Source organism: Chelon labrosus (assembly GCF_963514085.1).
Source record: "Chelon labrosus genome assembly, chromosome: 8".
In the NCBI taxonomy this organism is placed as follows: domain Eukaryota; kingdom Metazoa; phylum Chordata; class Actinopteri; order Mugiliformes; family Mugilidae; genus Chelon; species Chelon labrosus.
The window spans coordinates 21,763,577-21,775,935 of NC_140358.1; the positions used below are offsets into that span (position 1 = coordinate 21,763,577).

General features: G+C 40.2%; 1 protein-coding gene across 1 annotated transcript in view; it reads right to left on the reverse strand.

The window, feature by feature from the left end:
• The window catches only part of LOC311491849 (mitogen-activated protein kinase kinase kinase kinase 4), a 65,531-nt gene that overhangs the window by 43,126 nt on the left and 10,046 nt on the right, over positions 1-12,359 (reverse strand). Inside the window, exons 3-7 of the mRNA XM_084549888.1 lie at positions 9,013-9,069; positions 4,451-4,580; positions 4,222-4,328; positions 1,359-1,449; positions 1,037-1,167 (exon numbers count right to left, since the gene is read on the reverse strand). Of these exons, the coding sequence (XP_084406014.1) occupies positions 1,037-1,167; positions 1,359-1,449; positions 4,222-4,328; positions 4,451-4,580; positions 9,013-9,069 (516 nt within the window). The remainder of the gene's footprint in view (positions 1-1,036; positions 1,168-1,358; positions 1,450-4,221; positions 4,329-4,450; positions 4,581-9,012; positions 9,070-12,359) is intronic.

Genomic DNA, 12,359 nt, shown 5'->3' on the forward strand with positions numbered 1-12,359 from the left:
CTGGTCGTGATTAAATACTTTCATTAATATTCATGGAAATCTGTCTGTTGAACTTATATACTATTTATAGACTTAGTCACTCCATGCGTCCTCAGAGGTTGAGACAACACACAAAAAAAGCGTTAATTAATTCAAGACACATTCCACATGAATTGAAAGCCATGCCGGGAGGTGAACCTATTCAGATGTTAATTCCTATGGGTAAATCTTCCTGGAAATTAAATTTGAATCAGCTGTGAAAAAAAAAACAGCTCCAGTGATTTCCTCTCTGATGATCACACAGATAACATGATTTGCTATCGCAGAACCTTTCTGATAAGTGCAGCACCTTAATGATCTATGCGGCTGAGAGGACAATGATCTGCACGGACTAGATAGCGGTGCCGTCTGTGTTCTTGTGTGAGTTTATGAACGGCTAAATTTGTTAACTAAACTGCTAAAGTGCAGACGTTCTTATTCTTCTGGCATCTTTTGGCAGCTACCAAACGGCTCCAGGTGCCTTCAGACCGATGTAGGGCTGACCCTGCATTACATCTAGGCCAAGAAAACCAAGATTAAGAGACCCCTATATTGTGCTCATCTATACAGCAGACAATTCAACCATGTTTGGCGTCTCTTTCTCATGGGCATACCTGCATCCATCCTGAATCTATCCATTATCACACATTTTCTGCTTAATGTCTCCTGTTTCATGTTCATAACTACAATGATCAAAGCCAAAACATGATCAGAACTGTGCCTGAACACATCCTGTGTAAACACAATGACAGCTGCTTCAGCCAGCCACAATGCTTTTGTAAGTAGGAGGGGCACATTAATTTCATCTAATTGCACAGCATTCCATGGATATGTTGATGCATGCTGTTGATTAACTTCAAGATTAAAATATTATTTCTTTGTTTTTATCATCACATGACATTTGGTCAGAAACTATTTGTGTATATTTGGATATATCTCTCTTTCCAACATCTTAAAAAAGACACTTAAATGTGCAGAATGTTGTCGGGAACGTTGCTATTTCTGTGTCATGAAGTACCCTGTAGTCATATGTGGCTTCAGGGTTCTCATCACACGCGATGACCTCCGGAGCCATCCAATAGGGAGTACCGATGAAAGTGTTCCTACGACCGATGGTCTTATCCAGCTGAGCCGACACTCCAAAGTCAACTGGAACACAGAAAGGTAGCACCGTTTCACATACAATACAACCGCCACAATCTTTTCTGGTTTCTGAAGTGTTTTTTGTGGTTGTGTGACTTATGTAGGGGCGTATGACTGCGCGATTGTTCTGCAGTTCTGCCTGAGGTTACGTGCATGTGCTAGACGAACCGCAGTCCGTGTGTGTCAATGTGTCATACCCAGTTTGACTTCGGCGTTCTCTGTGAGCAAAACATTTTGTCCCTTAATGTCTCGGTGGATCACATGATGGGAGTGAAGATGGGAAAGACCCTGGAAGACAAACACGCACACACATAAACACAGCAACACACACAGTCAGATGACCAGCGCCACTATAAATATTAATCTCCAAACACTGTCTTCAAAGAGAAGTTGCATCATGGGTCCATTCTGGAGGAGCATGAATAGAGAGTGCGATTTATTTCAAGCTTGTTGAACCCGATTCTAGTAGGAGGCCCAGCGGCACAGTCTACCAATCAGTGGCACAGTTTCAGAGTGTGTGTGTTTGTACTCTCGCTTCTTCAAAGGAGGTTAAATAAACAGAGGAAGTGAGTCTTATTTCAGACAATGACTTCACCATGCTGTCTGTGTGTATTTGTGCGTGTATGTTGTGATGTCGAAACAATGGGGAGACAGCGTGGCTGACAGCAGCAGAGAAAACCCTGGCGATGGTCCCGAGCCCTTTGTCTCTCAAGTTTTTTTTTTCTATATTACAAAAATAAAAATAAAATCCCCGATATCATCCCTGATAATATCAGCTTCAGCGACAGACTTTTTTGAACTTAGCTGATAGTCCAAGTTGATGTACTGCTTGTGTACATGCAGGTTTGTTAGTAAAGCCACAAACACAACCGCGGAAAGCAGCGCAGAGTCTTTCTCAGGACCTTATGATCTCTCATAATGATAACCATAACATCTCACAAACATGTGTTCTGAACTTGCCTTTTAAGTTTACAAGTGAAAAATAAATGGATCATTCCCACAGAGGATATGACCCTAAACATAAAGAAGTATCGGTGTCAGTTTGGATCCTTCCTCTCTCGTGTTTTGGCAAAGAATCACTATGTCTCTTGTACAACAGCAGTAACTCATTCAGCCTTCAGTTCGCATCAACAAGCAAATTACTACCTATGTTTTTACCAGCGCTAAAAAAAGCCTTTACAGTCACAACACCTCATGAAGAAGTTCTCGCTTGATTCTTTATGTGTATTTGTTCATGCAGGGTTATTTGAAGACTGAGGGTTCAATGGCCACATCACATGAGCAATACAGCTCAAGGGATTTGTGGGTCATATACTTTTTACATAGCATGTACACTTCCTCAAACTAGAGTTACACAGGGAAAAGAGTTATTTTTAAATACAGCATCATCTTCTGCACGTCAATATTAGTTGTCTGGTATTTGGATGTGCATGGAAATTTACTAGTTTGATGTGCTGCTGCATTAAAAAAAAAAAAATCTCTGCTTCTTTTACAGTAAGTCTAAGGTACGGGCCTTTGTAATTGTATTTTCATCAATTTTTTTGCATAATAACCAGAATTGCCAGAACTTTGGGGAAAAAATAAACAAGAAAATGTAAATTTTGCTTGGCTGGGGTGGAAAAAAATCTGTCAGTGCATTGGAAACAGACATAATGAATTAACTATGATGGATGTGACATAAACATCTGCTGACCTTCCACTGAAGAAATTATGTACAAGAGGAAAACACTAGATCTGTGTGGTGTATTAAGACCGTAACCTTCTTCTAATTAAGACACTAAAACCATTCTGCAATGGAAACTTGGTTCACAGTCAGCAGTTCAGAAGGAAAAATCCAACCAGAGCTTAACATACTGTACAGCTCAGTGCTAATGTCCAGTGGAAGCTAAAGACTACACTTTGTGGAATAATACTAAGTGCAACAAAGCCTTCAGAATTTACTACAGCTTGATTAAGAGCCTGAACACCTAGAAAAGGAGCAAGAGCCTCATGAGTATTGGAGCATTTAGAGTTGCTATATCATTCACTGATATAACTGAAATGATCGAGACTGATGCCCACAACATAAAACTGTTTCACTGCATCTTCCAGGAGAATGACATACTTATGCTGAGAACCATGAAAGATGGTCATTAGGGATTAAAACTGCAATAATGCCATGGAAAGAATCTGAAGTACAGTCGTAGCAAATAACTTTGCCCCACAGGGGACAGTAATACTCCCTGTAGGGTCAGAACTACCAAAAATCCCTAGAGTCAGAAGGAGAAAGCAAGCAGACACAAACAAGCAGAGATGGCTAAATAAACAAGTCTTTTAAGCCCTGCCAGATGTTTCTTTCAACAAGACCAAAGACTTGTAGAGTCTCTCAAAGACATTCACCACTCACCCAAGTAGCTTCTTCAGTTTCTAAATGACTGGTGGGGAGTTCGGGTTAAAGTGTGGTGAAACGTCTTCAAGAAACTCCACAAGTCCAGCTTTTTTTGGCTATATAATGACCTCAGTGACTGAGAACCTTCACAGACATAACAAGACCAAAGTTATCTGCATTTTACTGTCAATATGAACTCAGTTATGAACTGAGCAGGGAGCTTTCTGAGCAGCTGGGATGTTGAGTAATACAAACTTGAATCATATCCCTTCAATTTAAAACATACATCTAAAAATGATTTTTAAAAAGTGTGATTGGTTTGTTTTAATGCATGTTAACTATGGAAATCATGTGATTAATCGCTACTAGATATTGTAATCTATTAACAGCTGTGGTTTAATATAACAGTCCTGCACTAAATCTTATCTTCGTGAAGGTTATGGTACAGAATTAGTTTCAAATAACTGAGAAAGCTGTGGTTTTATTCTGGAGGCTGTGGTTTGTAGTATAGTAGTGTTGAATTGTGTTGTAGCCCCAGTGGGCTACACTGAATACCAGAACAGACAGTCATGAAACAGAGATTTAGTGCAGAGCTCATTCATTTACACTAATGGTTTGTCAAGGGAGTGTATATATTCTATACATAATATGCTTGCAGTGGTTATGCTTATGTTTTTTTAAGTTGACCTTACCCTGAGCACCTCTCTGCAGATGTAAGCAATCCAGTCCTCTTTCAAACAGTTTCCCTTCGTCTTCTTCACCAAGTCTGTCACAGAGCCAGCTCCACAGTACTCCATCACTAGCTAGATGGGCAAAAATAGACATGTTAGACACACACAGGGACTCTTCAAAATAACTATGAACATTACTGTCTCATGGTTATAAAAAAGGAAACACAAAAAAAGAATGTAAAAACTTTACAAACCCAGAGTTGATGGTCCTGTCCAGCAGGGCTTTTCTTAATAAAGGCACCGTAATAGGTAGCGATGTTTCTATGGTGGGAATAACTTTTCAACATGTTGATTTCCAACTTTATCTCCTCTTCTTCTTCCTAAACATCAGGGCAGACAAAGAAGAATCAAACTTTATGCAAACACAAGTCCTACTGTCAATGTGATTAACAGTAGCTACTGAATGGGAACTCGTTGGCGGGATGGGGGGTGATATTTCTGTTTCGGGGGACTCTTTGAACATATTTTTCTAAGAGCAGCTCAGTAGTAATGCAGAATGTCACACTAGTTTACTTTTAACTATAAAGCAAAAATGTCGTGTTTAATTTTAAGGCTGAAGGATGTCTGAAAAAGTTCCCAGAGTTCATACAACACATCAGCATCCAGAAAGATACCATCTCCAATCAGGCTGTTGTGCAACCTCTAGATGACCCTTCACCATATATCCACCACTGGACCTTAACTGGACAACTCCCATTTCTCAACAAAACAACTAAGGTTGGTCAATGTTTTGAGACACAAGGGCAGAAAGAAAGAGGAAACAGGGTGCAGCCCTTTCTGTTTTCTGACTATAAATCCCGGAAATGACTTGTGACTTCTCCAATTCAGTGAACCCCTAAATCTACTTTGGACTGGAGCAGAGCAGAGGAGAAGAAGAGAGGTGGTGGAGAAGGAACAGTGAAGCTGGACGAGTTGGATGTGGCTGTTAATCAGAAAAGAGGAAACAACAGAAAGCTTCTCCCAGTGGCTGGCCTCCTTTAAATCTCCACAGGACAGGATGGGAGAAAATGACAAGGCACAGTTTGAACTTTCACCTCTATGTGAAACACAAAGCCTTCTGCCTGTGACTGCAGCCTGTGTGTGTCTGTCTGAGAAGGCAGATAATGGCCAAGAATTTCCTGCTAAAGACTTTGTCTGAAACACAGAAGACATTGACTTCCACCAACTGCAGGAAGTCTAGACAAGTTCAATCAAGTAAATCTTGCACAGAAATGACTTAATCCATGATTGCATTTAGCTAATTTCCTGAAGATTTCTGACATTTTTTTTGCATCTTTCTTTGCGTTCAATTTCTTTCAATTCATGTATTTGGTTATTTCTTATTTTTTACGTACCATCTCAGTTTTGTAATGCCCATGGTGCTCTGCACTCTGCACTGCATAAACCCAAAGATATTCAGTTTTCTATAACATAAAGCATGACGCTGAACGTCTAAAGACATGCAAGCAGCTCTTAGAGGATCTTCTTTTCTTTTTGGCTGTTCCCTTCAGCTTTCGCCACAGCGAGTCTTCCATCTCGCCCTATCCTCTGTATCCTCTTCTCTCACACCAACTACCTTCATGTCCTCCTTCACTACATCCATAAACCTCCTCTTTGGTCGTCCTCTGGACCTCCTGCCTGGCAGCTCTAACCTCAGCCTCCTTCGATGTTTGTCTACGTTTATTAGGAAGACATACAGGGGATGCTCATCCAGCCTAGGGTTACATATAAAAATACTCCTGTACAAAACCTCCAATAGTTAATGAAATATTTCCGGATGGACCACAATGGTGGACTATCATAAAATGTCACTGCCTCCTATGGTGAACTGCTGCTGGTAAACATAAAAATAACTGCAAACCGATATCTTTCACCATCAACTGATCATTTCAACCGTACGATCTACATTAGTCAAGTAAACAAGTCAAGTGAAGAAAATGTATTCATAGAGCACATTTAAAAACAGCAAGCCGTGGTACCACCTGCAGCATGGTATTATCATCCATTTAACCCTGTTTATTCAACACAGTTTCTCTCTAGCTGTAAACCACAGCCGATATTTAAGAAAAGAAATACCACACATTTCACCAGTTTGTCTCTTTGTGCAGCTGTAAGACCAAAGAGTAAAATATCAAATCATCTGTATTCATGTCTAAACTTAATGTAGGTGTACTCTGTAGTCGTGCTCCCAGTCTGTAAACCAACCCCAGTCCCTGTAACTAAAAGTATAGCTCCAAGAATTATTATTTATTTATTTTTTTCATCCTCAAACTGAGTTACAACGTAATGTGTTATTAATATTTTATATCACTAAGACGATCAAACACTGTGGCTTTAAAACTGTGAAGTGATCAGAAGTTTAATATCACAAAAATCTGTCTGGAATCTAATAAAGAGGAAAAAAAAATATTGTGGGTTAAAACAGAATTACTGGTGGAACTCTGAGAAGCGAAAGAAAGAGAAGGGTATTTCTTGTAAGCGAATTTTGTAAGGCCAGCAGTATATTAAAGAAGACTCCTGTTTTATCCGTGTTGTATGTGTGTGGAATTAAGAGGGGTTGTCAATGAACTCAACGTCAGGGGGAGAAATGACTGGAATCAGTTTCAAAACCAAATCGTGTTTGGAAACGTGAAAATGCTGCAATATTGGTTCATTTGTGTCAGAGGGAAACTGCTGAGAAAACATAAGTTAAATAACATTTTGTCTTTTTTAAGGATAATGTTACTTGAAAGGTAACAACTATGACAGTAAAGAGAAAAGAAGAGCGGAAGATCTCAAAATATTTTACAAATAATTCATTTAGGGCTGTGTTTATTCTCTCCTTTTTGTTTCCCTAGATGTTCTCTTAGCCTCACAGAGCCACAGAAAACATTCTTTCACATTTCTAAACTTAAACTGAAATCTATTCAACCTTAAATTCAGAATAAAATGTTTTGAAAACTAATATCCTCTCAGAATGGGAATTTCTGTACTAGTGATAGCGTTCCTTTTCTCCATAACAGAGTAAAATCATGTCTGGTATATCTAAATAGAGTGTGGATCATATAGTAAAAGGTATAATTTACAGTGGCTGCATTATTATCTATTAGTTGTGGTAGTGCTGAATTTATTATTTCTTATTGTAAGGGACATAGCATGCGTTCAGTTAAATACTGTTTTGAAGTCTGTTTTACTACGTCTGAGGAGACCAGGGCCGGGTATCACTACTGATTTACTGAATCCATTTGATTTGATTGTTGTACAGATACTTCAGTTTCAAAACAAATGGTTTCAGAGCTTTGTGGTATTTCCCCAGTATTTCACCTCCAGTTGACTCGTCTGGCTTTCGTTTAGTCCAGCTCTGATGTCATACTTTTTAAATCCAATCAGCTTTCAGGCCTACTTTCAGAGCTGGAGCTTCCGTTATGTTACAAAAAAAAAAAAATGTATTTGAATCAATATCAGATCTTTGAAATCAAATCTGATGTAAAACGGAAAATGTGAGGAGACCATGTGTAAAATGATCCCTACAAATCTAAAGCCCAGGCCTGCTCTGAATGGCTCAGTTGTTAACGTTGTTTATACAATTTGGTACACACACCAATCAGGCATATGATTATGACCACCTGCCTAATATTGTGTATGTCTCCCTTGTGCCTCCAAAACAGTTGTGACTCATCAGAGAATGGACATGGGCCTTCTGAGGGAGTCCTGTGTCCTGTGGATCATCCCACAGATACCTGATCAGTTTGGGATCTAGTGAATTTGGAGGCCAGGTCAACACCTTGTGCTGTTCTTCAGGTTTTTTTGAGTTGTTCCTAAACCATTTTTGTGCGTGTACCTGTGTCAGGCTGCATCCTACTGGGGTGTCATTGCTATGGGGTGGGGGTGCCTGGTCTGGTCTAGGTGGGTGCTGCATGACTAAGTAACATCTACACGAATGAAAGCCAGGTCCAAAAGTTTAACCGCAGAACATTGTATACTCACAAGATGGTCAGTGTTATTTATTTCTTCTGTCAGTGGTTTTAATGTTGTGGCTGATCAGTGTATATGCAGATACGGACTTTGACATTTTGAGTAAAGAATGCGAAATAGAGTGAGGCGCTGTATTAAGTGATGAGTGCGTCAGGGTTTTGTAACACCTGCAAGCGCCCACTCTAGACCACAGCAGTCTACACGGTCTTAATCAAGCACACAAACCCAACACGTTGCAGAGTCTTAGTCATAACTGTGCAATATAATTGTGTATTACAGCAATGAGGAACATATAACTATAGCAGCTGGGGGGCAGTGCGGTCAGAGCAGAATCATTTCATATCACCAAACAACCATTTTAAATCGATGTAGGTTACTTTATAATTCAGTCATTCAAATTATTTACAACCTAAGCGGAAGTGGACAGCATAAGAGGATCTGCGCCCTCCAGTTTGGGTGTGTGTTGGGTGCGGGGCTTAATAGAGAATGATAGAGGGAAATAGAAGGTGGAAGGTGGACTTTCTAATCATGGCCTGGTTTTTTAAGAAGTTTTTCTGTAGGTTATTTATAACTTAGTCGACCGCTGCTTTGTTATTGTTTGGCCCAACCCGCCTGAAACCGTGACATTTTGCTATTTAAGTGTACATAAACATTATGGGACGACGTAGGTGTCATTAAGCCAATGTTTTTTTGATATGCCGGAGGAGGAACATCGGACTAAAAAAAAATGTGCATCACTGTCCACTTTGATATCCTCAAAGATGAGAGCCAGAAAAGGTAGAAAAACAGTGTGTTTGATTTAATGTGAAACACTTTTACCTCTGTGACCTCCATGACTTTGATAGCTGCCAGTTGACCTGTCTTGACATGTCGGCCCTGGTGGAAAACATGAACAATGAGTTAACATCGCGACATATTTAAAAGAATGAGCGCCCCACATAACAATAAACTATTACCACCATTAATACACACGTGATCTATTCAGGTTTTGTCACAAAGTTGTAAAAAAATATAAACAAAAAGCAAATATAATGAATGAATTGGGTGGTGAGATTAATAGAAATTAAGCTGTGGCACTGCAATCAAACCTGGGATGACGTAGATTATGAAAAGGAAACTCTCTCTGCAATTTCCATTTTAGTAACACACACACACCCACACACACACACATTAGAACCTTTTTCTGAGTGAATACTTGGATTGTGGTATAATTTCCAATATACCGTGGACACGGCTAGGTCTACCTAATTTCATTTTCTCACGAGAGGCACAGTCAGAAAGAACAAGACATGACGCAAGATGAGAGCGAGAGAGAGCAAGGGAGAGAGAGCAGGCCTGCACCGGAGGACCGGAGCTGTTAAAGTGCAGTCAGGTGAAAAGGAGGAAAATTGAAAACCTTGTCATGAGTCAAAAAGCTGACAAGATACTAGAGTAGCTACTCCATAAGCCTTTAAGCTGTGATGTATGACAGGGTTGTGAGTGCGTGTGTGTGTGTATGAAATAGACCATAGGGCATGACAAATCCAACTATACTCAATCAGTCAGCAAATACTCAGGTGCAGACACACACAGAGTCGGTGGGAAACTGGGCGACGAGGATGAATGGAGAGGTTGAAAATGACACTTCATTTTAAATATGCGCTTATTTATTTTTTATTTTTTTCTCTGCAGCCACGTCTCTTTGAAACACTCGACCTATTTCCAATGAAATATTACTCACTGGAACAATTTCTCCATTATATAGCAGGCCACAGAGGACAAGTAGTGTGTTGAAACCTGCGTGTCTAGATCAACTATTTCCACATCAGAAAAGTCTTTAGGAGTTTCCAAGAATTAAACCCCACAGCACAAACACATCAGTCACAGTGAAGCTGCGTTCTACATTCGCTGTTTGTCTGTTTCCCTCTCTGATCGCAACACCGAGAGGTGCTGAGGTGGATTACCGAACTAGCCTGAATGACGCAAAATAAAGAGAAGTGACAAATATTTAGTCACGCAAGAGGTAAACTTTTTATCTCGATTTTAGTTTTAGTACAGGTTCAAGTTAATGTGAACTATTCCCTTTAGACACAACAACAGTACAGCAGAACAATATTGAGTTTCTCCAAGTTTAATGCACAGACTTAAACACAACAAGCGACAAGTGCACGTGACACAACCTCAGACTAAATATAGATATACCTGTAGACACTGAGACAGGCTAAGACAGTTTAACAGTGGTTGAATTTTGCATCAGAGTGATGAAAAACACCAAATTATTGTTGTTTAAGTTTAAAAAACACTGAATTGAAATGACATCTGTGGGCAACAAATGGGAAGTTTGCAGAGTTGCAAATATTACAGCAAAAAAAAGATTTATTCACAGTTAGTATGTGCTGGAAGCTCAGAACAGCAGTGAGAAAGATTTGGTGCTAAAAACTACAAATGTGCTGGCTAAAGGAAGCAAACAGATGTCTCGCACCAGCAAGAGTCAGCAGATGTTATGACGGGAAAGCAACGGCCTGTTTTTAAAACAAAAACATCAGTGCTGGTCAAACCTTTAAGACGAATGAAGCGGCCGGTGTTTCTGCTAGCTATGCATTCCCCTGCAGTTACAATAAAGCCAGACTTATAGTTGCACGGCACTTCTATGTCACAGATACACCGTGGGCACACCATTAGTATTGGGTAAGTAAAGACCCTATGGTGTCATCTACACCATAGCTTGACAAGGACCTCTCTTGAAGTTTAACTACGTATTGCAGGGACACAGAAGGCAACAGCTGTAATTGCTCCAAAAAGCATTTTCTCATTCGTCCTTTCCTGGCTGGACAAAAAAAGAAAATCCACCCCTTCTCATAGGCGTTATTGCAGAATCATGCCAGTACACGTGCTACGGTACAGGGTCCGTGTAGACCTGTTACAAGACTATAAACCCAGCTTCAGTGCAGGTAAAATCTCCTAGAGCAGGACACTTGACCAGGGTGGCAGTGAAACCTGTTGTGAATCAGAGAAACTTGCCTAACCACATGGTTTAACCTCAACCATGAGCTTATTCTAGGCCTAATTAAGCGGTTTCACTGCCTTAACCTTACCATATAGCAACTTAAAATAAAATTAATAACACACAATAGAAACAATAAGTAAAGAATGTTAAGAAGTATCCAACATGGGACATAAAAATCTTGATCTACTGGAATCTGACTATCCACCTCTCCTCCTCCTCCGAAAGTTTCTTTATACCACCTCACACATGGTCATACACGTTGTTTATAAATTTTGGCAATCACCTTAATTCTGAATCCCTGCAAACTGGGACATTTAATCATTAATACATCCGTGTTTACCTACTGTGACAAGTCAAGATATCTACTGTAAACCAGGCCTATTGTGAAAGGATATTTATATGGTGCTATTATATATAACCAAAGGGGCATTTTTAACCATTTGGCAATAAATCTCCAGTAATGAAAGGTAGTAGCACAAAATGATCTTAAGTTGTCTTAATACGTGAAAGCTTACAAACATCTTCCCCCTCATCAGGGCAAGCGTGCATCCACAGAAAACCCAGACAAGTAGTCATCTTACTGTGTAGGGTGCTCACGGGCACTGGATCCTGCACCCTTGGGGCAACAATATTTCTATTGTCTATTGTGGCCTTATCCTGAATTTACATGAGTGCACAAGTCCCTAAACTCCATTCATGAACGCTTCGACAGGCATTACGATAAAGTTTATTAAAAACACCGCAGAACCAGCAGCCATGAAACAGCCTTGTCAGATACCAATATCATCCTCATATACTATACGTCATATTGACTGTGAGGTGTACTGTGTAAGGCTCACTGACCCCTCTTTATTCTGGCCTTGATTCTGTCCCCAGGCAGAGGACGGCGTCTCCATAATTGCAAAGAATTGTAGCATACCAGCCAGCCAGCAGCCTGACTGTGATAAATAAGGAAATGGCCTTCCTGTCCCCTCAGACTCTACGGTGTCTGCTCGCTGCCACCACAGCTAACAAATGTGAAACGATCCACTCTCGACCCGAGCTACTTATTAACAATATGCAACGCAGGCGCGCGCACACACACACACATTTAAAGGGCTCTCCGCACCAGAATTAATTGGAGTGAGCTTGGGCACTTTTTGACCCTGAAGTCCACTGAATCAAACACACAGGCTCAAAC